The 26,995-nt window shown below is 40.6% G+C and overlaps 1 protein-coding gene across 1 annotated transcript in view; it reads right to left on the reverse strand.

The window, feature by feature from the left end:
* The window catches only part of LOC126175006 (nucleoprotein TPR-like), a 361,682-nt gene that overhangs the window by 141,684 nt on the left and 193,003 nt on the right, over nt 1-26,995 (reverse strand). Inside the window, exons 15-16 of the mRNA XM_049921492.1 lie at nt 26,202-26,439; nt 21,345-21,590 (exon numbers count right to left, since the gene is read on the reverse strand). Of these exons, the coding sequence (XP_049777449.1) occupies nt 21,345-21,590; nt 26,202-26,439 (484 nt within the window). The remainder of the gene's footprint in view (nt 1-21,344; nt 21,591-26,201; nt 26,440-26,995) is intronic.

Genomic DNA, 26,995 nt, shown 5'->3' on the forward strand with positions numbered 1-26,995 from the left:
TCAGCAAACACGAAAGAATACATGGCAAAATGTTTATATTCGTATTATTCTTATGGTGAAGAGAATACTGTATGTGATTCAGAATTCACAAAAGTTCCCATTAGCAACCATCTCTTCTCACAGGTAGAAAAAAAATCAGAACGTAGAATTGGCCATACTGACAAACATCGCAAACGGTCTTGCCAGTCGGATTTTCGTAGTGCATTGAAAAGCTGCTACATTCGAAGATGAACAATACCGAATTTGTATTTACTTCGTTGGATAATGTATGAAAATGCAGTGGTCGAAATTCGGGTCGGAGAAAAAAGCTCGTCTTCCATCTTTTTTTTAAATTTATTTACTGACGCAGAGGTTTTGGCACCAGTATTTATCTTTGTGCCTGTAAAGCATGCCTGTGTAGCGCTACATATATTCGACGGCAGAAGTTAGTTGTGGGGGCACCTACCAACATATTTCAGAACTTCCGATTACTTTGCACTCGATTCTAAGCCGCAGGCGGTTTTTTGGATTACAAAAACCGGAAAAAAAGTGCGGCTCAGATTCGAGTAAATACGGTATCCTTTCTAAACACCGTCTGTGCCTTTGTAAAAATTTCGGCAGAATTTATCTCTGGCTTCAGCCAGCTTTCTGTATCTATAACGATTTCAGCTTCGGTGCTTTCTATCAGTGCTTGAAGTTCCGGTACTTTACCAATGCAGCTTCGACAGTTTACAATTACAATACCGATTGCTGCTTGGCCCCCGCATGTCCTGACTTTGCCCCGCACCCTTTGATGCTGCTGCCCTTTCTGTACTTGCCCGAGGCCATCTAACCTAAAAAACCGCCCAGTCCTTGCCACACAACCCCTGCTACCCATGTAGCCGCTTGCTGCGTGTAGTGGACTCCTGACCTATCCAGCGGAACCCGAAACCCCACCACCCTATGGCGCAAGTCGAGGAATCTGCAGCCCACACAGTCGCAGAACCGTCTCAGCCTCTGATTCAGACCCTCCACTCGGCTCTGTACCAAAGGTCCGCAGTCAGTCCTGTCGACGATGCTGCAGATGGTGAGCTCTGCTTTCATCCCGCTAGCGAGACTGGCAGTCTTCACCAAATCAGATAGCCGCCGGAAGTCAGAGAGGATTTCCTCCGATCCATAGCGACACACATCATTGGTGCCGACATGAGCGACCACCTGCAGATGGGTGCACCCTGTACCCTTCATGGCATCCGGAAGGACCCTTTCCACATCTGGAATGACTCCCCCCGGTATGCACAGGAGTGCACATTGGTTTTCTACCCCTCTCTTGCTGCCATATCCCTAAGGGGCCCCCTTACGCACCTGACGTTGGAGCTCCCAACTACCAGTAAGCCCACCCTCTGCGACCGCCTGGATCTTGCAGACTGAGGGGCAACCTCTGGAACAGGACAAGCAGCCATGTCCAGCCGAAGATCAGTATCAGCCGGAGACAGAGCCTGAAACCGGGTCCTCAGACAAACTGGAGAGGCCTTCCATTCAGCCCTCCGGAATGTCTTTCGCCCCCTGCCACACCTCGAGATGACCTCCCACTCTACCACAGGTGAAGGATCAGCCTCAATGGGGGCAGTATCCCGGGCAGCCACAGTCGTAGTATGATCGGGGGATGTGTGGGACAAGCTGGCCGTCCCCGACAAACCCCCTCCAGACCCCCACAGTGATGCTCATTGGCAACAGCCTCAAGCTGTGTAACCGAAGCCAACACTGCCTGAAGCTGGGAGCGAAGGGATGCCAACTCAGCCTGCATCCGAACACAGCAGTTGCAGTTGCAGTGTACAATAGGTACAGGGCAAATACACTTAGTGTGGAAGATGCTGGAAAAGTTGGACAGAAATTTCATGTGTATAGCTCAGGACCAGACATTCCCTATGATGGAGTAAAAGGTGCAAATTTCCTAACTGAGCATAGGGTCAAGTTAGACTATGCGAGGAAGGTTGTATGACTACAAGGGCGAACACACCTCTAATAGTAGAGGAAGAAACGAAAGGTTATGAATTCAAAATGGATCAAGAATGCGATGGGGAAATAGGTCCACGAGAATAAAAGAAAATGTTGTTAAGAGTGGAAGGCAAGGTGCCAGTACAGAGTGAAAGGGAAATGGTTATTTCAAGACAGGAAACTGCACAAGGAGTGCATGTATCTGAATTGCTAGTGAAGCTTCGAAAGGGTAAAACCCTAGCGAGTGCATTGAATGTGTCGGAGAACAGAGTTCAGCTGCAGAATGTCAGATCACGGCCAGAGAAACTGGAACCACTAGTAAAAATACATGAAGTAAAAAGCAGCAAGGAAGCCACGAGCAAAACTGAAAGTCATGCTAGTATCTTACAGAAACAGCTAAGAGTAGAGCATTTAAATGCCGAGGAAAGGAGCACATTAGTGGAAGCATACACTGAGTATGGAGACATGTTCAATTTACCAGGAGACAAATTGTCATATAGAACTGCAATGCAGCGCAAAATTCTGATAGTGTCAAAACACGCCAGGAAGGTATTGAATGTGAGACCATATCGAATACATCATGAAACTCAAAAAGAAGTTTTATAAGAGCAAATTGAACAAATGCTGAAGGATGACATAACAGACGAAAGTAAGAGTGCATGGAAAACATCACTGCTCCTAATTCCGAAAAAGATAGACACCATTGGGAAACGAAAGTGGAGAATCGTAGTGGACTACAGGCAGTTGAACAATATTACTGTAGGCAATGCATTTCCACTACCAAATATCTCCGACATTTTGGACCAATTAGGGCATGCAAAGTTCTTCTCAGCATTTGATCTTGCAAGTGGATACTATCAAATATTGATGGATGAGGACAGAAAGAAAACGGCGTTCAGCTCGAATTATCAGCATTATGAACACAGGAGAATACCAATGGGACTGAAGGGAGCCCCAGGATGTTTCCAGTGACAGATGTGACCTACACAGTCTTGGTAGGTCTGCAAAGGATAAAATGTTTTGTCTACCTAGATGACTTGGTATGCTATGGAAGAAACCTGCAGGAGCATACTGAGAAGCACCATTAAATCTTTGAAAGGTTGCGAGAGCATACCTTGAAACTGTAACCAAAAAAGTGTGGGTTTCTGAGGAAGGAGGTAATCTTCCTAGGTCATTATATTACTGACAATGGAATGTCACCAAATATGGAAAATGTGGAGAAGGTAAAGTTCTTCCCACAGCCAGAAACAATGAAAGAGTTGAAAGGATTTCTAGGGTTGATAGGGTACTACCCACGATTTATTGCACACTTTAACAAAATTGCAAAGCCACTCCATGAGCTATTAAAGAAAGGATTGGAGTACCAATGGGGTGAACGACAGAACAATGCATTCAAAGAGCTGATAAATCCTCCGTTACTTCAGTAGCCAGATTTCACGAAACTGTTTATTGTCATGACTGATGCTAACAATGCGGCCTTAGATGCAGTGTTGTCACCTGGGAAGAAGGTGGGTGAAGGCTTGTCCACTGCATGTGCATCAAGAACACCGAATAAGGCGGAACTGAACTATACCACTACTGAAAAGGAATTGTTAGCTATAAGATTTGCAGTGAAACAGTTCCAACCATACATATATGGCCAAAGATTTATAGAGGTAACAGACCATAAGCCATTAATGTAGATATTCAGTGTCAAGGACCGGAGTTCAAGACTCCTGAAATGGAGGCTGAACCTCAAAGAATACACTTACAATGTGGTATAAAAACCAGGTTGGTTAACCAGTAATGCAGATGCTCTGAGCCGAGTAAGGCCTGAAGATAAGGAAGATCTCTGTACCAGAAGTGAGTGGGGAACATAATCCCGTAAATGTGCGACAAGCCCAAGTGTCACCAGAAACAGAAAAGGCAACATATAGCGAAGAGGAAATCAGTCTTGAGGGGAAGGAGAACATACTGGATGATAACCCCTTGGGAGGGCACCAGGGAATGCATCTGACATTAAAAAAGAATGAAGGCTTACAAAGCAGTGGCATGGGATGAAGTGTGATATTGAAGATTACATTTGGAAGTGTCCATCCTGTCAGAAGATTACATTTGGCAGTGTCCATCCCATCAGAAAAATACACACACTCAAATAAAAACATGAATGCCTTTAGAAATTACAAACACAGTGGAGATTGTGTCTGAGAAATATTCTATGGACACTGTAGGTCCTCTAGATGTATCAAGTGTGGGTAAGAGGTACATGTTAATATTTCAAGATGATTTAAGTGCCACGCGGAGTCGCTGCGTGGTTTGAGGTGCCATGTCAGGGATTGTGCAGCCCCTCCCGCCAGAGGTTCGAGTCCTCTCTCGGGCATGGATGTGTGTGTTATTCTTAGCATAAGTTGGTTTAAGTAATGTGTAAGTCTAGGGACCGATGACCTCAGCAGTTTGGTCCCTTATGAATTCACATACATTTGAACATTTTGAACGATTTAAGTAAATTAACCCTAGCAGTTCCAATTGAAAGGCAAGATGCCGAAACTGTAGCTGAAGCATTTGTGGAACATACAAATTAAGATATGGAATTCCACCAGTCCTTTTAACCAACCAAGGATCAAATTTCTTAAGTTTTACGAATGATAGAGCACTGTAATCAGTCATCCTTTTCTGCAGGTTTTCTTTGGCAAATATACATTTCGGCTAGTGCCTAACCATTATCAATGCACTATTTCGGAGTATCAGTGCAAGACCCTTGAAAGAACTGTGACAGATGCCCGAACAACAGGGAACCAACATGTATTGATACTATGAAATAGTGCATTGATAATGCTAGGCACTAGCTGAAATCTAGAATTGAGAAATAAAACCTGCAAAAAAGGACGACTTATTGCTGTTCTCTATCGGTTGTAAATCATGTCACAGCCACTGAGTGCACCCCCATTCCTAATGGAAGGTGACCAAATGAAATGTCTTAAGTGATATGTTTAAAAGAGTACGTAAATTTTCAAGAATTAAACTTGTACAGACTACAGCTTACAACCCAGACTCTACCGGTACTTTGGAAAGAAGTCACAGAACACATGTTGAATATCTAAGACACTGTCACTGGAGATCAAAGTTCATGGGACAAGTGGGTACCGTACACAATTTTAGTTTTTAACAGCACACCACACAGCAGTACAGGGCACAATCCATTTGAACTACTGTACAGGAGAAAAGTAAATATACTGGGAGTACTGCAACAGGAATCAATGCATTTAAGTTACGACTACGAATAGTATGTTAACAGGCTAAAAGTGAGAATTCAAGAAGCTCACAGAATAGCAACAGAGTCATTAGTGACACATTGGAAAGCTAGCAAGGAACATTATGATAGGAATGACAACATAAAAGAATTCAAGGTAGGGCATAAACTGTTGCTGCACAATGTAGTAGATCTAGAAAACTAGATTCACAATGATGAGGGCCATATGAAGTAGTAAAATGTAGTCATAAAGATCAAAAGAAACAAAGAAAGAAAAGTACACGTAAACAGAGTGAAACGATTCTTTTAAATTTCAGGTATGGCATTCAGGTGGAGAATTGTCCAGCTCCTCATAGTGACAGCAACATAAAAAACATCTGCGTCAGAATATGCACCGAATGACTTTCAAGCGACACAGTTTCCAACTTCGTGTATTATGTCAACGCCGGACAAGTAGAAATATACAGCACTACTTGGAGAAATGTTACTTATGTAAATTTTGATGCAATAACACAAAGATTTCAAAAGGGAGAAAGATACAGTAAAGCAGTGGTACAAAGGTGCCGAGACAAACAACAACAACTAAATTTAGGTTTACTACACTGTCATTTACTAGACCAACAGGTGACACATCACATAGAGAAAAATCACAGGTCTGCAGCGAGATTAGTACAACAGCTGACAAAACATAAGACCAGAAGGAAAAGAGGAGTCTTTAACTTTGTAGGCCTGGTAAGTAAAACACTGTTCACCACATCAGATGAAGCAGAAGTGGCAGTGGTAAGGGCCCCATTTGCACGAGTGAATGGGACTGTTTACACATTTGAGTCAAATGAACATGTCTTAAAGACAGGCATTGAAAGAATATGTGAAAGACACAGACGTGGGGTTTAAAAGGGTAGAGAAATTCAGATGATTGTGTGCAAAGAAGAGTCACACTGAATGAAGCATTTGGACATATCTAAATATGTGATGAATTGTTAAATGTAGCTCCAAAAGAAGAAGGCTTAAACATTTTACGTGGAAGAGAAGCTCCTAAGAATCTAGTAATGAAGGGCATACGTAAAATAAGTTTTTATAGTAAGTGCAAAGGGTGTGGAACAAGAGTATTATACAAGCAGACTGAGTAATCCACAGTAACGTAACAAAAAAGGATACAATATCACAAATAAATTTAGAATCTGATTGTTGTGTTGTGAGTGAAGAAAAGAAAAACATTTCAGTTTTAACTTTAGATTTACCTTCAGAACATGTAGTAACACATTGGACGATTTAAAAATCACAAGCAAATGACTGGACGATGTCTAGAAAATGGCAGAGATACAGGAGGAAGGTTAGAAATATTTCCGGTTTTTTACACACTATTCAATAACTACATAGGTAGCCGTAGCACTAATTACCCTAATTATTGTAACATTTTGATGCAAACAGTGTATATGTTTTACAGAATGTTTTAAAAGTATATGGAAATATTTGAGAACACTGATTGTTGCGGGGGAAAAAAAAAATGCATAAGAAACACTATTGTGAACCAGTATTGCTACGCGGTTTGAGGCGCCATGTCACAGACTGCGTGGCCCCTCCTGCCGGAGGTTCGAGTCCTCCCCAGCATGCGCGTGTGTGTGTGTGTGTGTGTGTGTGTGTGTGTGTGTGGTGTTGTTGTTGTTGTTCTTAGCGTAAGTTAAATTAAGTAGTGTGTAAGTCTAGGGACCAATTACCTGAGCAGTTTGGTCCCTGATGAATTCACACACATTTGAACATTTGAACCAGTATCCCGAAACCAGTTTGGATAGGAGACAGCTCATTAGAAAGACTGAAGGTGTGGTGATTTACTAAAGGTGTGCAAAGGACCAAGATTAGTCTATATCATTTTGAAACAGACATTAAATGAAAGGAATTTGTAAGGTATGTATGTAAAATGTAATTGTTAAATAAAAATATAAGTTGATGAAACAAGTGAAACAAATGTACCTGTGCAAAACAAACAAGGTGTTAAATGTCAATGTTTTCCTGTTTTAATGTAAATGTATTAATGTCAAAGTGTACATGTAAATGAACACATGCAAAAAAGCAAAGCAAATGTAAAATCTGTAATATATTTTATTAAAAGTGAATTAAAGACTCACAATTGATGCTACTTTGAAGAGAAATGCCAATTTTGCTGGCAGGGGAGGTGTTATAGCCTTGAGTAAAGCCAAGTCGTAATTGCATTGTTAATAACAAAAGTGGGAACTGTAATAACAAAACAGGCAACAGACCCAGAAGCGGGCTGGTTGGCCGATGCCAGGCTGATGGGCAGCTGCGTTTGATAATGAGCTAAAAGCTATAAAGGCACAAAGAGGGCTCTGTGTTCATCTGACAATGGGGTCCTAGATAAGGGCTGGAATTAAAGTTAATAGGCAAACAGTTCTTCTGATTAGAGAGAGAGAGAGAGCGAGGGACGAGAGGGAGAAAGAGAAAGGGCCTTCTGGTGGCAACACCACTATGTCATGAGAAACCAATACAGGATTTAGAAAGCAGTGTGTGACCATATTATGAGAGGTGTCTCTACCCCCCCCCCCCCCCAGCCTCCGAAGAACCACTGATGAATAGTGCACAATTACAGCCAATAAGGAGGCAAGTAGCACTCGACATTACATCATGGTAATAGCCAGTGGGGTCAAAGGAGAAAGGTACACAAACTTCTGCAGTAAGACACTCCGACAAAAGGAGAAGATCGGTAGGAGAGCGCTAGAGAGAGGTCTGACGCAAGGTGCTGCAGGGAGAGGCAGGGTTTGATGCAGAGTCAGCAACCTAAGCTGATGGTCAGATAGGCGCCACTCATGACTTAGCTGAATGGGTCACATTTTAAGAGTTGACGGAACGGTGATTGTCATTTGCCGTCTCTGTATCAGACTTGGTCACTCATTGGAAACGTCTCAGCCAGAGCAGTTAGGATTTCATTCTTTGTATTTGTGAATATACTTCAGATTGTTAAACTTTCTGGAGACTTACTTCAATTATATCCCAGACTTACTATCTTCACACCAGACTCTGTAACTTTAGCTAGGTCAAAAGTCTCCCTCTCATTAGCACTAATCAGCTAAGCTGTGTCCCTTGACCTTAAGCGAAACACATGCTTGGGACGCGACTCCTCGCTCTCTCCCTGCTTCCATCCTTCCATCCCTCACTCTCTTCCTCATCCCTCCCTGCTTATATCCTTCCATCCCTCACTTCTATCAACACTATCCAGCATATTTCATTTGTAGTAAGCTTCAAGCAGAACAGGAAACTTCAGTGGCGCACCCTAAATCTTAAAGTCTAAGTTGAAAGATCTCTTTGTGGCATGAGTAGGAGTACCTCACAGTAATTGAGAACCTTCCTCTGTAATGTATTATTTATTTGTGTACACTCTTACAGTTGTTTCTCAATTGTTTTAATTCTTTAATTTGTGTTACTTGTTATTTATCTAACAGCATTCTTCAAAATATATATGACTCCTTCCATGACCAAGTAGCTTTGGCTCAAATAGTCTCCTGGATAAGACTCAAAATCCACTTTGCACATATCTCAAACATGGCTTCATTTCAGTAGAGGTTTCACTTACATGATAGTCGTAACCTTAGAGGCAACAGTAAAAAAGCTGTCCCCTTCCTACTTGGGCAACATATTGGATGTGACAAGGATGCACATGTATGTAAAAAACCAACAACACAGCAAACATTTGGAGCCCCATATACACTGTGACTGGATGTCTTCTAGTCCATATCGCCCAATTTGCAAAACTTGGAATCAAAAATTGTTGTGAACAAAATATGTTACTTCAGTGAGGGGTTTGAAATTATCAGAAGAAAGTGGGATGATGGCATGCTTGTGGCTTATATTTTCATATTAGTGTTTCCACGTCATGTTTAGGCGTTTCGAAACACATCTCTTCAAGGATAAGAAAGAGAAGTAGTACAGTACTAACAAGTCAGTTATATTTAAAAAAAGGATCATGCAACACAAACATCTGCTGTAATATGCATTTATTTATAGAATGAGTTTCAGTCAGGCAAGCATCTTTGTCGTGAATATACTTACATCAAGTTAAAAGAAGGTTCCTCGACGTCAGGTACACAACTCATAGTTGCAGCCTATGTCCTGATGCATCTGTTGCCGTGTATCTCTCTCTCTCTCTCTCTCTCTCTCTCTCTCTCTCTCTCTCACACACACACACACACACACACACACACACACACACACACACACGAGGGGGGGGGGGCAAAAAAAAAACTGGAATTTCTTTCTAGAAAGCATATACTTTATTGTTTTCAAATATAACGTCAATCTCCTTCGAAGTACTCTCCATTAGCATTTATACACTTGTCCAAACCATCATTCCAGTGTTTGAAGCACCTTTTAAATTCGTTGTCTTTGATACCTGCTAGCACTTTCATGGCATTGCGTTTTACGTCTTCCACATCCACAAAATGCTTCCCTCTCAAGTCTCTTTTCATCCCCGGGAATAGGGAGAAGTCTGAGGATGCTAAATCCGGCAAATAGAGCGCATGGGTCAAGGTAGTCGTCTTCGTTGAGGCCAAAAACCGGCGAACACTGAGAGCCGTGTGCACGGGAGTGTTTTCGTGATGCAGGAACCACGCCATAATCCCACAAAGCCGGACGTTTTCGCGACATACTTCTGCGAAGCCGTTTCATAACCTCCAAATAGAATTGTTGGTTTACTGTCTGGTTTTCAGGGACAAATTCAGAGTTTACGATCCCTTTGATGTCAAAAAAAACAGATCAACATCGTTTTCACATTCGATTTCACTTATGGAGCTTTTTTTGGTTGAGGTGAGCCAGGTGACATCCATTGCGATGACTGTTGTTTACTTTCTGGATCATACTCATAGCACCATGACTCATCATCACCTGTAATGATTTTGTTGAAAAAATGTGGATCATCTTTGAAAGCGTCCTTCATTTCAAGACAGGCTTGAACGCGACGATCCCTTTGATCTCCTGTAAGAAGCTTTGGCACGAATATTGCTGCCACTCTTTGCATCCCCAAATCGATGGTCAAGATGCACTGAATTGAGCTCCAGGACAACCCGGACAAGTTCTCGAGTTGGACAATTGTCCTGTGTCGATCTTCACCGATGAGATCACGGATTTTGTTGATGTTGTCTTCGCTTCGAGCAGTTGAAGGTCAATTGGAACGGGGCTGATCTTCAACCACCATTTCTACCTTTTTTTTAACCGAGAAAACCATTCATACACTTGCGTTTTACTTAGAGCATGGTCTCTGTAGGCTGTTTGAATCATCGCGACAGTTTCTGCTGCATTCTTGCCGAACAAGAAACAAAACTTCACTGCTGCACGTTGTTCGTAAGAGCTAGCCATTTCCTCGTGTCACGTCTGCGCTGTACGCACACTCAAAGAACTGGAAAAGAAACCACACTTCTCACTGTTGGGTATTGCCACGTGGCAGTATGACTCAACAGAGCTCCTACTACAACCCTCTGGCGGCGCAACCTGCTACTACAAGTACACGATGTACGTGCGTGCGTACTCGCGCGCGCGCGCACGCGCACGCACAAACGACCACAGTCTCTGGCAGCCAGAGTAGTTTGTATTGCATTATTGTATCACGTAGATGTAGATATTTATTTACCTCTACTGATCCAAAAGTCATCCCAATTACTTTACTATGCAGTGTAGTGTATCATGAAGAACAAGTGTATTCTTTTTCACTAATTTTGAAGATGACATATTCTGACATATTCCAGATAAAAGTCATGGTCCCTGACCTTCATTATTTTCATCATTTGAATACGGCCATGTAGGGTATCATTTGAAACCTTGTTCTTACCCCTTTCCAGAATCACCTGTTTCATAATTATATCTCTATTAAACAGAAGTTACAGCCATTTTTGTCAAATTTTCCAGACTTTTTAGAACTTTGTACATCCATTACTTTTGTTGTTATTGTGCTAAAATTCTGAAATTTGGCATTTTAATTCTCTTGACATGTGCAATGAACATACCAAATTTTGTGAAAATTAGAGATAATCAAATTAAAAATGGTAATTTTCTGTATAGAATAACTTGTAAGTCGGTTCAAATGGATGGAAGTTGCAGTAGTTATTTGGTGGTGATGATAGTGGTGGTAGTGGTGGTGGTGGTGGTGGTGATCAGGTTTTGTGGCTGCAAAACAATGAAGTCTTAGCACCCATACTAAAATGTAATGAGATAAGCGAGGAGGAGTATCATAAAATTGGTCCCATCGGGTTAGGAAAGGATAGGGAAGGAAGTCGGCCGTGCCCTTTTGCCTGAAGCGATTTAGGGAAATCACAGAAAACCTAGATCAGGATGGCCAGACGCGAGATTGAACCATCGTCTTTCCGAATGCGAGTCCAGTGTGCTAACCACTGTGCCACCTCGCTCGGTGGTATAGACTGACTTGCACACCACAGGCATTACAGACAGTGGGGTCCTCTCGCTGGAGTAAAAAGCCATTGTGAGGGGACACTACCCTATGCGGAGGCAGGTTAGGGCCACGTAATCTCGTTGGCGCAACCAGAATGAGGATCGCCATGGTCAAATAGTTGGCTTCACCAACCACAGCTTATACCGTATTTACTCGAATCTAGGCCGCACTTTTTTTCCGGTTTTTGTAATCCAAAAAACCGCCTGCGGCTTAGAATCGAGTGCAAAGCAAGTGGAAGTTCTGAAAAATGTTGGTAGGTGCCGCCACAACTAACTTCTGCCGTCGAATATATGTAGCGCTACACAAGCATGCTTTGTGGGCACAAAGATAAATACTGGCGCCAAAACCTTTTTTTTTTTCTCCGCCCCGAGTTTCGACCACTGCATTTTCATACATTGTCCAACGAAGTAAATACAAATTCCGTATTGTTCATCTTCGAATGTAGCAGAATTTCAATGTACTACGAAAATCTGACTGGCAAGACTGTTAGGGATGTTTGTCAATATGGCCAACTCTACGTTCCGAGTTTTTTCCTACCTGTGAGAAGAGATGGTTGCTAATAGGAAACTGATGAAATGTGGATCACATACAGTATTCTCTTCACCATAAGAATAATACGAAAATAAACATTTTGCCATGTATTCTTTAGTGTTTGCTGCTATCTCATTTAAATCCTGTCTGCCTAATAAACTACGAAACTAGAATGAAACAACAGCAAACGCGGAAGAATATACGTATCGTGTCATGTTTATAATCGTATTATTCTTATGCCTAATAGTGATATAGTCAGAAATGAAGCACGGCAACTGACTAGATTTTAAATGTAAGATGACTAATTTCTGTGCAGAATTTGATGTACTAAAGAAGCGGCCGCAAAGATTTTCAAACGGAGAAAAATTTGCGCCTAACTCTCGTTCAGAACATGTTCTATCATACGCAGTCTATTATTTGGTTCTTGTTGATCATTATCAAAGAAAGCAGCAGTGTAAGTAACAAGAAACTGTAGTCTCTTGCCATTGTTTCGCTAATGAGACGATTCCTCCCTTTTTTAAATTGTAAGCGGCGGTAGCGCGCACAAAAGCAAGTCATGCCGCGAGCGGCGACAGGCCGTAAACACGCACTATCAGAATGCGACAAACAATGCATGACACAGTACAGTAATGCATTTTCAGCTTAGAGTTACGTAAACAGCTATAACAAAGAAAACGGCACTTATCAGATCAAAGCAAAATAAGCAATCGATTCAAACCAGACGAAGCACGTGAAAAACGAAGGGTACCCGTATAAATACGGACGGAGCGCCTGACGCATGGCAATGGCTACCTGGTAAAGCTTAACTGCTAAGCTTACGACTCGAACCAAACTACTATAGCTGTATCGTCTCATTCGACCTAAATTGTGTCTCATATTACAATGGACCAACTTTGTTTCGATTTGGAGGTGCGGCCTAAAACTCTTCTCTCCCCTTGAATTTCGATTCTCAAATTTCAGGTGCGGCTTAGATTCGGGAAATATTTTTTTCCTTTATTTCGAGTCTCATTTTTCAGGTGCGGCTTAGATTCGAGTGCGGCTTAGATTCGAGTAAATACGGTAGTCTGTCTCTGCTAGCCAGTCCTCCTCCGACAACTGTATGGATCTGTGACCCACCAGCGCAATGACAACCTACAAGGAAATGGGTCATTCTGTAATGGTATGTACCCTGCAGACCTCCTTGGTGGCTTTGTCGGCCTGTTCATTTCCCCACATTCCCACATGCCCTGGTATCCAACAAAATGATACCTTCTTATCCCACCACTGTAGGAAGTACAATTGGTCCTGACTAATTTTTCCACCAGGTACACATGCTGTGACAACTGTATGGCATTAAGGGAATTGAAGAAGGTGAGAAAATGTGTGTCCTGAAGATACTCATCTACTCCAATGCCTTCAGAATTACATGCATCTCAGCAGAATATACAGTATGGCTAAGGGGAACTCGGAACTGAAGACATGGTCGGGCAAGATGAATGAATGGCCAAGGGAGCCCCTTGTTGGGAGACATCTGTATACACAACTGTAAAGCCATGAGGCCTATCTAAAATCTTGAGAAAGAGATATCGAAACATAAGATTGTGAGTGCAACCTTTCTTAAAATTGGTCAGATCTAAAATAATTCTGGGCCTCTGTAGGACTCAAGATGGAGATCTGCTTCAACCTTGGTGTAGAAGTTAAAGCCATTCACATCCAACTCGAAAAGGCAATCCTTCGCACAAATCCCACAGGACGTAGTTGCTCTGTGTTGAGAATCAAAAAGCTTTTCCACTGGTGAACAAGAATCACTATGGTAATCAGGTGTGTATAGCATGGACAATGTTTCATTGGCCTGTCACACCATGAGGAATCATTGTCGGATAGTTTACCAATCTCAGCAGAAAGGCCCAGTATGGGGCTGGTGCGAAAGACCCCAGTGCCCACCAATATCTTTAAATAAGACATTTACGCAGATCCCTACACCGTGCGGCCATAATCAAGTCAACATCACACAAAGGCTTGTAAAGTCGGAGCAGACAGTTGTCTGCTCCGGATGAATTGTGGCTAAGACGTTTTAAAGTGCTTTCAGGGAGTGTCTTTCCAGCCCCCTAAGGTGTGGAAACCATGTAAGTTTTGAATCAAATATGAGGCCCAGAAACGCCACTCAGTCTTTAAAACTATGAACAGTGTCCCTAATCCACGACGTAGGAATGTTTCAAACTGAATTGCAATGATTAAAAAGGATACATTCATCCTTCTTAGCTGAGAATTTAAGAACCCCTACTCTTCACGCACTCATCCAACTGATGAAGAGTCAGGTGCAACTGATGGGTCATCATTGCAAGGCTCGAATAAGAGCAAAATACGACCAGACTAGTTGTCAACAAACAGAGAACACTGGACACTACATTTAACAATGGACATGGTACTATTAATAGCTATGACAAAGACAGTTACATTTAAAACACTACATTGAGTGACACTGTTCTCCTGCTGAAAGTGGTCAGAGAGGACATCATCCGCTCAATGTCTAAAATAGTGGGGTGCCCACTCAATGTCTAAAATAGTGGGGTGAGAAAAAGGATCATATAATAATGGGAAGGCATCCTCAAAAACCCCATTCATGGCACTGCTCGAGGATAACATGCTATCAAGTAGTATTGTAGGCCTTCCCAAAGTCAAAAAATATACCTTGGAGATGATGCTGGTGCAGGAAAGCCTTTTGTTTAGCCACTTCAAGGAGGGTCAGGTTATTAAAGGTGAAAGTGACAACAGAGCTTGTAACATTACGAGTCAAGATAGCTGTAACGGAAATTGAATAGCGAAAAGTTATCATTAAAAACGCACGCCGCGCGATTTAATTGAATGGCGTAAAGTTATCATTAAAAACACACGCCGCGCGATTTTTGACGATTTGTTTGGTCATAATAGTAGTAACATGCTTTTGAATACAATTAAAATATAACAGCGATACCTGTTTAGTGTTATTGGGAACAATATGTAGTAAATTAATGAGGAAGGTAGCCGATGCTATAAGAAGAGGTGAAATTGGGCATATTAAGGTGTTTTGCTTTATGTCGACTAAGCCCATGATACGGCGTCTTTTTTCCCGTTTACTCTGAGAAAACAAAAAAACAAATAAATAACGAAGTGCTAATTGTAGGTTGTGAAAAATATAGGGGCGAATTTTAAATAGCTACAGTCTATAATCAGACTAACAAATGGACATTCAGTTACGCAAAATAGCGGACAGCGAAGTGTGGTCATTAAATTGAGTACACCTACAGGGCGGTCAATTCCGGGATAAGTCTATTCGCATCTCACGAGAGACGCGGTATTGAGACCAGTTTTTTTTAATAATATCATGGAGAGCGGGCTTCAATTTATAAAAAGGAGAAAAGCTGTATCATTATCATTGACTGTTGGTGTTAAGCAACCAAAACTGTTCATCAAAGGGTTTCGGTGAATGAGTGGTGAATGCGAAATGAAACTGTAAACGAAGTTATGTTAAATAAAGCAGAAGAGACAAGACAGTTTGGTCGTATCTGTTATTATTCCATCAACCGTAACATTTCTTCTCGTTGTACGAAGCCTTTATAGACGATCGTTATGACAATTTGCTTTGAAGGGATCTCGTTACGAGTTACGTTTTGGGGACCTGGTCAACAGGGGATAGTTCGTAGATCTTAACTACTGCAGCTATTCTGGAATCAGGTGCTACCGTGACCGTTGTGTGTTGTCAATGGCTTAAGGTCATCATATCTCATGCTCTAAGATCGACGCGCCTTTCCTCTTGGTATAACGGTGTCTCACGGTAACAACGACAACGCCGACGGCGAAGGAAGATACGGTAGAAGCTGTCTGGATTCTAAGATCCAGACTGATCATCTACCCCAATGTCTTTACCACACAACTAGTGAGAGCAACACTAAGGTAACTATTCGAGTATGTTCAGTCCTTCCCAGGTCTTAAAACTAGAATTAAAATGGCCTCTCGTCCAAATGAGGCAGTAACCATGATAAAACAGGCAACTATAGTCTGGGCAATGACTCCATTTCCTATTACTGCAGCCACTGGAAACCTCCCATCTCTCCCAAAAATTCTGATGGCCTCCCATACAACTGCACTTTTAGTGGAAAGGTTTATAGTGATCAGACATTGTTGCCACGCTCTCTTCTTGCTCTCACAAATTATTTGACAATAATTCGCCCTCACTAGCCAAAAGGGTGCAAGGTTCTCTCCAGTTGGCCGGCACTTGAACCTACACTGAGCCGCCTGCCTGGACCTGACAGCAGTGCGACATTTGTCACTCCATCAAAGAACAGGTTGCCTTTCCAGCTAGCCTGAAGACTGAACAACGGAGGCTTCGGCAGCATCATGGGTTGTCTGGGTAGTATGATCAACCCATTCCTGGATGTTATCATAGTGTTCAAACACAGCAAATTGGCTGTAAAACATCCAGTCTGTCCTATGAAGCATACATTGTGGTGGATGTCTTTTGGGCAGCACTCTGTCCAGCATGTGAATCCAGAATGGGAAGTGGTCACTTGAGTGCAAGTCATCGACCACTTCCCATAGAGCAGTGTGTGTGATGGCTGGGGAACATATCAAGAGATCGATGTCAGTTAACAACCCTGAAGCACTGCTGAATTGCGTGTTCCACCCTATGTTCAACAAACACGCACATGACAACAAGAGAAGCCTCTCAATTGCTCTACCACTGGGGGAGGTGGTTGCAGAGCCCAAAGCCCACTATGTGCATTAAGATCACCACACAGGATGAACAGATGGATGAGCTGAATAAGGAGAGCATGGTGAGCCTTTTTTCTAGCACCTCATGTGGTGGCAGGTAAAGTGAACATATTCTCAACTGGTGATGCACATGTATTGATACAGCAACTGCTTGCAGGGTGGTTGTGAAGAAGAGAAGCAAGGTGTAGTACTTGTTGTTGACAAAAACGGGCCACCACTCCTTTATCTCTCTTCAGCCACATAGCACAGAGAATTTAAAATGTGGCTCTTTAATACAGATACACTTTGGTCTAGCCTAAGTTAATAGATGTAGTTCCTCCACATGTGTCCTGAAACCATTTTAGTTCCACTGCAGTATGGAAGCCATATGAATGGTGAGATTGCATCAGAGGAGGGTTGAGGGACTTGGCGGAATAGCCAGTTCCCTCTGGCAGATGTTGACGCACGTACCATCAAAAGTATGGTCATCATCCGATCCATCAGACAGGATCAAGGCCGCATGGTCTGATGGCTTCAGATCTCAAAGTTTTGCCTTGATGGTTTTTGTTCTAAGATTGGGTTTTGGAAATGGTGGCAATGCCATTATAACAGGAACAGTTAGCCTGGTCTCGTCATCTGTCTGCCATGAGAGTCCGTTATCCTCTCAGACACTAAACTCTGTAGCAACCACTTTTGCTTTGGTTGGTAGGCTAGGTTGCTGAATGACCAATACAAGCTTACAGCTGCATTTACAGGTGCAGGTGTAGGTGCCTCATCAACTGTCAAGGTCTGGGTTCCAGCATTAGCTCTCTGCACTGGCTGCTTCAACATTGAGGCAAACGAATGCACAGAAGTAGGCAGCTATGAGGCCTTTATTGTCTTTTCACCTCTGAGCATCAGAGGCACTCCAGCAATTTACTTTAATCATCTGGATTTTCTTCTCTTCTGCAAGAACAGGACACACTTTGCTCCAAAATCGGATGGGCTTCGGAACAATTGACACACATGGGCAAGGCAATACAATTTTTCCTATTTCAATAACCAATATCATGCCAGTCATAATTAAAAATCACAAAAAGATTTTTTATGTGCTTAGATATGTTACTGAGAGCAATATTATGCATAAATTTCAAATTTTCTATATTAGTTTTGTAGGATATAGAGACATTAAATTTCGTACTTGTTACAAATTAAATTTGGACACAATTGCATGTAAAGGCCATTTTCAGAAGTTTATGTGAGGTGTGATCAAAAAGTACTATGAATTTTTGTTTCTCTTAAAGAACCATTATCTATTCATCTACATCATCTTTGCCCCCTTCACAAAGTAAACACTCTCAGAAATAATATACTTGTGCCAGTACTTTTTACAATCTCGGAAGCACTTCTTCAACTAACTTTTCATTGACGTGTTCAGCTTCTTCAGCAACTTTTGTTGTTATCAACGGTGGCAAAATTACTTCCTTTCACGGTTCTCTTCAGCCTTGGGAATACAAGGAAGTCACAGGAGACCATTTCAGGCAAATATAGTGGCTGAGGCAACAAAATGATTTGGTTTTTTGCCAAAAACTCACTAACAAGCATTGAGGAGTGTGCATGAGCACCATCATGACCCAATTTCCATGAGTGGCTTTACCACATTTCTGATCATTTTCTTTGGATTACTTCATACAAACTGCACACAATTTGCAAGTAGTATTCCTTATTGGCCATGCAACCACAAGACAGGAACTCATGAAGCCCTATCCCATCACTCAAAGAAAACGGTGAGAAAAGCCTTCACATGTTACTGAACTTGTTTACCCCTGTCTTGGCTCTTCAACCAGTTTCCATTGGAACGAGTGGGCCTTGGTTTCAATTTCATACCCATATACCCATGTTTCATCATGGGTTACAACGTTCTTTAGAAGTTCTAGATTGCTGTCAATTTCATTCAGCAATTCCTGAGTGATGTCTACATGATGTCAGTTTTGGTCGAAATTCAACAATTTCAGAACAAACTTTGCTGCTACACATTTCATGCCTAATATTAATAATAATGATATTGATAATAATAACAATAATAATAATAATAACAATAATAATAACTGCTTGGTGTGAGCCAAAGAATATGCCAACATCATTAGCAACCTCTCTGATTGTGATTTGGAGATTTTCCTGAAAAAATTTCTTTATTTCTTGTCATCAGTAATTGATGTGCTAGGGTGTTCAGGGTGGTCGCTATCTTCAAAGTCTTCTCAACCCTCTTTGAAATGTCATAAACTCTTGTCTTACTCATGGCAGGTTTGCCAAAAGCCACAGTCAACATTTCAAATACGATGTTGCACTTTATTGTTTTTCAAGAACAATTTCACGCAAATTCTTTGATCATATATTTTGAAAGTAAAAGTTTGCCAAGCACTCTAAAACATATAACCTTTTCGACTGTCAACAATAAACAAAGTATTCAAAACAGCTGAAACTGCCAACATAGATCAGGAACATATATACCAACAAGATATATATTTAAAAAATGAATATCAGGTGCATAAAGGCCACAAAATTAAAAAATTCCCGTTACTTTTTGATCAAACCTCGTATATAGGAAACACAATGCAATACGAAAATTTTAAAGTATTTTTTGCTGTGCCAGGTATTTTGGCAATCAATGGACAAACAAGTTTTGCTGCAAGATCAAGTTTTTGAGATATGGCACAGAAGGAAAGTATCCCTACCTAACTTAAATAATCACAAAAATTTACCTGCAGTTGAGGACGTGAGAACAGGCATGTTGGGTACTGCACAATTAATAATGTTGAAAAGAGGTTATGCAAACAACAAATTTATTCAGATAAATAAATTAAAACAGGGAGCACGGAATGATCTCAAATTTAATAGTTCTTAGCAAAAGTCACTTGCTGACATTATATAAAATAGCAATACATTAGGAATAATGTCCTTGGTGCAGACTCACCCCAAAAATAAACACGCAATACACGTTCCACAGGCGTACAGGACACAGAAGCAACTCAAGACCTCGTGGCCAAGTATTTGCCACCATAAACATGATTTTGGCCAACACGAAGTGTGGTATTAAATGTCTCTCATTGGAGAAATGGTCAGAGCAAGATAGGAAAGAATAGAATACAGTTATCACACAAGTGTGACAGGCGGAAGCTTGAAACTCTGTTAGTACCCAGGTGGGGACAAATGTTTGTTGGTCAGGGTGAATGCTTTGTATTGCGATCACTGTTTTACATACTGAGTTGCACTGCAGGAGTAGAGGCAGTGCAGCCTAGGTCAGTCTCAACACTTTACTACAAGCATCTTGGATACAAAAGGTCATCGCCACATGGTGTGTCCATCATAGCACATGCACATGGTGACTGAAATCCAATGCTCACAACAGAAAGCAAAGCTATGAACTGAGGACAAGGTTAGGCCAGCGGAATCCTCGTTAGGTCCAGAGTTATTGTCTAGGTACCATTAGTCAGTGACCGCAGTGGACAAGTGTCTAATCATACAGTGGAAAGCAGAATCAAGAACTGTTGGCTGAAGTGGACATACAAAGAAAGAACGTCACTGCATTAACCGACAGCTGTAACGTGCTACACAAACCTGGAACAGGGCTAGACCAGTAGACCGATGTGCAGTGAAGGGTCACCACAACATCGGAATTATGGTAATTTCAAAGCTGCTTATAAACGGGAAAATTTAATCTGTTAAAAAAAAATTACACTACTCTTGTCCTACTTAGATTTTTGGTGTACTGAGACACACTATAGGGATCTGTATCTTATGTGAATTTGAACAATGGAAAGTCCATGTTGGAATATTAACAATTATGAAAATACATTGGCAGAGATTGGTGTACAATGAGGGTGAAGGGACGTGAATTGGGAGGAGGTGATAGGACAGAGGGGGGCAGAAACTATTGGGTTAAGAGTGTGATATTGTGTGGTTATCATAGGTTGAGGCTGAAATAACTGCAGGAGTGGAGAATGTGTTTGTAAGGATAACTCCCACATGCACAATTCAGAAAAGCTGAACTAGTGGAATACAATTATTGTGAACAAATTGACAGTTCACAAAACAAACTTCTTGGACAGCTTGCAGGTAGCTTCTCTATTGTAAGGTGATAATCTGAATCCAGCTTGCTTCAACAGTATGGTACAGCTTGAATTTTTATCAACAATAGCTATACACTCTCAAGAAATAAAGCACAATGGCATATGAAAGTATTTATATCAGCATGCTACACAATAAGAGTTAACAAAACACAATGTTGTCGTTCCTGTAAATGAGATGTTAAATTATAACCAACCTACTATCTAAAGATAGTGTTATTAATTTTTTAATAAAGAAAGTGCTTTGTTGTCTTAAACACACAAGAACACAAATTTAATAAGTTTAACTCATGAAATACAATGAAAAAAACCTTCTTTTTCAGTTAAATGCCTGGACAGGATCATAAAAAATACTAACACATACCATTTGTACACATGTCAGTGCCCTAGATGAAACTTCCCCTAGCTGTTTGTACAGGTTTTCATTTCTGTTGTTGAGGGTGTCTATAAGCTTTTCCAATGACTGTAGTTCTTGTCTCCAGGATTCTTCCATTCTCTGCCAAACTTCATTTCTATTTTGTAATAAATTTTCTGCTTTTACTTTAGCCAGTCTAACATCTGATAATTCTGTTTCCAAGGATTGTACTCTCTCTCTTAGACTCGTGATAATCTGAAATTCAGAAAGCTCAGAATAAACTTAAGATTCTTATAATTATTATCAAAACAAGTTGTGGTACTTTTTGATAAATATGGTGTATGTGCACGATGCCTGTTGGCACTCTTCTTAGGGTCTTCGGGTGAAGACGCATAGATAGGTGTCAACAGGTAACATGTTACAAAGTGGCTTTTTTCCCTCAACTTAATTTGTAAAACAATAATCATATGAGTACCAAAGTGGAAAATGGAAGTCATGTGTCACCGTGTAGTAGACATGGTCAAGTTTGCCACAGCACAATTTCAGCAACTTAATGAGTGATCTGACACATAAAAACCAGACACAAACCTTCTTCACAAAATGTGATGAAATGAAAAAAGACTTGGTGACAAGAATTTTTTCTAAATTCTTTATTTTATTTATTTGGATAGGGAAAAAATTAATAACACTCACAGCAATATTGCGGAAGAAAATGACAAATGTCATCATTATGGTTTATAAATACACTGTGAATTAAAAGAAAAAGATAAGCTACAATTCACTGAAGAGAAGAGGCATCAACACTTGCAAATGCTGTTGAAATTATACTGCATGAAAATGTCCCAGACATGAAATCACTCACAGCATGAACAGGGGCAAAATGTGATAGGCAGAAGAGTGGTGAAATCAAGGGAGAAACCATTTGAAGTAAAACAGTTACAGCATGTCAGAAATTTATATAGATTTTCATGAACTTATAAATACCACCAATGAGGGCTCACCGAATAATTTCACACCAATAATTTAGCTGGGGACAAAATACACAAAGAAGAAAGGTGTTACAACTGTACACCATAAACCTGATGGCTTCAAGATTTAAGCTTAAATTAATATGGCTTTGTGATTCAGTATTTTAATATTTACTAAATTTGAGAAGCCCACACTTTAAAAACACTTTTTCTTTTCTGATATCTTTTCTATGGATAAGGCAGATACTATGATTATACAAAATTACCAAATTCTTTTTAATGCTGTACACTGCTAGACTTTATTAATCAATGTATAGCTTTATGACTTCTGATGACAATGTTATAATACTGGTCTTCAAAAAAATTAAAGGTGTATTGACTCTTTACAAAAATAGTCTATTACAACCAAATTGAGGTTGAAGAACAAGAATAAGACACCAGAATTTTGTTTTTTTAGCTTTTGGTTCAAAGATATTCATATTTAAACAAGTAGGTATGGAATTTCTCCCTTGGTCTCTTTTGTAATCTACTTTTGAGGCATCTCTCACAACATTCCACCAATAGTCCACAAGCAAGATGAGTTCTACTTTACAAGATACCTATTGTTCGTGCAAACAAAGTTGACACTCGGCGCGGTGGCTGATGGGATCGACTGAAAATGGGAAATGCCTTTACAGTCGGTCCCACCAGCCACCACGCTGAGTATCAACTTTGTTTGCACACGTAAAACTTTCCAGTGCTGTAATCTCTTGATGGAAGTACTCTCTGTGCTTATCACAATTTTTCCCTTCGATGACCGTATTGGGTGTCGTCCTTAAATAGTTCTCAAATTTGTAGTCCAATGAAGATTCCCTCTTTGATCTTAGCATCAACAAAATCTGGAAATTTTGTCTTAAATACTTGAAAACTTCTCCTTGCTTTCACTAATTTTTTGCACAAGCCATAGTCTTATGGTAGTAAGATTTTATGTCAGGTAATTAAGGTATTGTACTTTATATTCTTTTTCCCAGGCTCCACCATTTACTTTTCAGGCTAGATTTTTCAGAAGAAGGAAGACTTTGTTTGACATTCCACCAACATCTAGGTCATTAGAGATGAAGCACATACTCGGAATGTGTTAAGGATCCCAAAGGAAACTGATTGTGCCCTTTCAAAGGAACCATCCCATCATTTGCCTGGAGCAATTTACAGAAATCACAGTAAACCTAAATCTGGAAGGCCGGACACGGGTTTGAACCATTGTCCTCCTGAACACGAGTCCAGTGTGCTAACCACCACACCACTGCAGCGTGATCTCCAGTCAGAGCTGTCCCACTCACAAAGTAAGCGGCAACATTTTGTTCATCCTAACTTCAGTCCAAGTTGTCGATGTGGTCTTCAGTCCAGAGACTGGTTTGATGCAGCTCTATATGCTACTCTATCCTGTGCAAGCTTCTTCATCTCCCAGTACTTACTGCAACCTACATCCTTCTGAATGTATTTAGTGTATTCATCTCTTGGTCTCCCTCTACGATTTTTACCCTCCACGCTGCCCTCCAATACTAAATTGGTGATCACTTGATGCCTCAGGATATTCCCTACCAACCGATCCCTTCTTCTAGTCAAGTTGCGACACAAATTTCCCTTCTCTCCAATTCTATTCAATAACTCCTCATTAGTTATGTGATCTACCCATCTAATCTTCAGCATTCTTCTGTAGCACCAAATTTCGAAAGCTTCTATTCTCTTCTTGTCCAAACTATTTATCGTCCATGTTTCACTTCCATACATGACTACACTCCATACAAATACTTTCAGAAACGACTTCCTGACACTTAAATCTATACTCGATGTTAATAAATTTCTCTTCTTCAGAAACGCTTTCCTTGCCATTGCCAGTCTACATTTTATATCCTCTCTACTTTGACCAGCATTAGTTATTTTGCTCCCCAAATAGCAAAACTCCTTTACTACTTTAAGTGTCTCATTTCCTAATCTAATTCCCACAGCATCACCCGATTTAATTCGACTACAATCCATTATCCTCATTTTGCTTTTGTTGATGTTCATCTTATATCCTCCTTTTAAGACACTGTCCATTCCGTTCAGCTGCTCTTCCGGGTCCTCTGCTGTCTCTGACAGAATTACAATGTCATCGGCGAATCTCAAAGTTTTTATTTCTTCTCCATGGATTTTAATTCCTACTCCAAATTTTTCTTTTGTTTCCTTTACTTCTTGCTCAATATAGAAATTGAATAACCTTGAATAAAATCGGGGATAGGCTACAACCCAGTCTTATTCCCTTCCCAACCACTGCTTCCCTTTCATGTCCCTCGACTCTTATAACTGCCATCTGGTTTCTGTACAAATTGTAACTAGCCTTTTGCTCCCTGTATTTTAGCCCTGCCACATTCAGAATTTGAAAGAGAGTATTCCAGTCAACATTGTCAAAAGCTTTCTCTAAGTCTACGAATGCGAGAAACGTAGGTCTGCCTTTCCTTCATCTATTTTCTAAGACAAGTCATAGTGTCAGTACTGCCTCACGTGTTCCAACATTTCTACGGAATCCAAACTGATCTTCTCCGATGTTGGATTCTACCAGTTTTTCCATTTGTCTGTAAAGAATTCATGTTGTTATTTTGCATCCGTGTCTTATTAAACTGATAGTTCGGTAATTTTCATATCTGTCAACACCTGCTTTCTTTGGGATTGGAATTATTATATTCTTCTTGAAGTCTGAGGGTATTTCGCCTGTCTCACAAATCTTGCTCACAAAATGGTAGGGTTTTGTCAGAACTGGCTCTCCCAAGGCTGTCAGCAGTTCTAATGGAATTTTGTCTACTCCCGAGGCCTTGTTTCGACTTAGGTTTTTCAGTGCTCTGTCAAAATTTAAAACAATTAAAATTCTCAGAACTCTAAAAAAAATTCCCAGAACTCTAAAAAAAATTCCCAGAACTCTAAAAAAAGTCCCAGAACTCTAAGAAAAATTCCCGGAACTCAGATTTCCCAAGGTTTATACTCCCTGATATAGCTTTGCTATCTGTACAGTGTGCACCAATAATTCAGCCAGAGTTGCACAAAGACCCAGTAAGGCTGAACCATACAGTCTTTGTCAGTGCCCCATAACTTGGGATCTTGTTATTCAAACACTTCACAATCAAATATGACATCCAGAAATACCTTCACATATTTAAAAAAAAAATCATGATAATGATTAAAATCACTGCATACAGCACGCATTTCCTCTCTTCTCATGTCTACACACACACACACACACACACACACAGTGTAACATGCAGTGTATTCCTCTCCAATCCCCTCCTTACCAAACATAACACAAGTGCTGTTGCAATATTTAAAATAAAGTAAAACATAAAAAAAATTTAACCACAAATATTGTACATTTCACATGCCTCCCTATAACTGACAGAAGAAAATTAACAGCAATAACATGTTTGTACACATATGGTGTTAACATTTGTGTTCTTGTACACAATGAACTGATGTAACATCTGTTTAGTTTCTGAAAGAAACCTAGTGCTGAAAGTCTGAGGATTTAATAAAATTGCTGTGGCTCTACCATGGCACACACTGCAGGAAGTAGATTATTTTTGTTACATTTTATCGAATTTATCTCCTACACTATAAAATGGTTCAAATGGCTCTGCACACTACGGGACTTAACATCTGTGGTCATCAGTCCCCTAGAAGTTAGAACTACTTAAACCTAACTAACCTAAGGACATCACACACATCCATGGCCAAGGTAGGATTCGAACCTGCGACCGTAGCAGTCGCGCAGTTCCGGAATGAGTGCCTAGAACCGCTCGGCCACCGAGGCTGGCTTCCTATACTATATTATAAACATTTATTTATTACTGGCATGAACTTTGCTTACAGAAGAAGTAACAGAAATTACCTTCTCATCATCCCGATGTGCAAGCAATTGCTGTGAATACTTTACTTCAGCAGCAAGGGTTCTAGCCTGTTGCTCTTGCAGTTCAGATTTTAAATTTTCTATTGTTATCTTGGTATTTTCCAATTCCTTGCAGCAGTCCTGAAGTTTGACCTCAAATGCAAGAGCAGCTTCAAGATCTTGTTTCAGATCAGCAATCTGTTGAGAAAGTGCTGCTATATGCACTGCTGCTTCTTCCTCTCTGCAAATAAAAGAAATAATATTGGAGGTAATAAAGTGATGTAAACAGTTCAAACAATAGTCCCTTCATAAATGAAAGATTTGTTACAAGTATTTCACACTAAGCCATAGTCAAGTATAAATCGGTGGTACACCCTTGGAATAAATCAGCCTAATTGTAATCACGCTACAGAAAAATATCTTCAACACAGTGTGTGCAAACACAGTCTCTCTCTCTCTCTCTCTCTCTCTCCCTCCAGAAGCATATGGTTGACTCACCTAAACTATGAATCTTCCATTGTTCTACTTATTATACATTTACCCATTTACACGGTATTTATATTCTGAGAAAGGGCCTTGGTTGACTTAGTTTTCCCTTAAAGCATTCTGCTGCTACCTCTACTTGAGTGTATCTTCGTAGTTATTGTTCTTACTAACCTATTATCTACAGCCAGATTGTTCATTTTCATATACACTATTGGAAAATGAAAAAAGAACACTTTGACACAAGTGACTGAGGCATGCCACCATACTTGCATGGGACACAATGAGAGGGCAGTTAATGCAATGAACAAACG

Source organism: Schistocerca cancellata, chromosome 3 (genome assembly GCF_023864275.1).
Source record: "Schistocerca cancellata isolate TAMUIC-IGC-003103 chromosome 3, iqSchCanc2.1, whole genome shotgun sequence".
NCBI classification, from domain to species: Eukaryota; Metazoa; Arthropoda; class Insecta; order Orthoptera; family Acrididae; genus Schistocerca; species Schistocerca cancellata.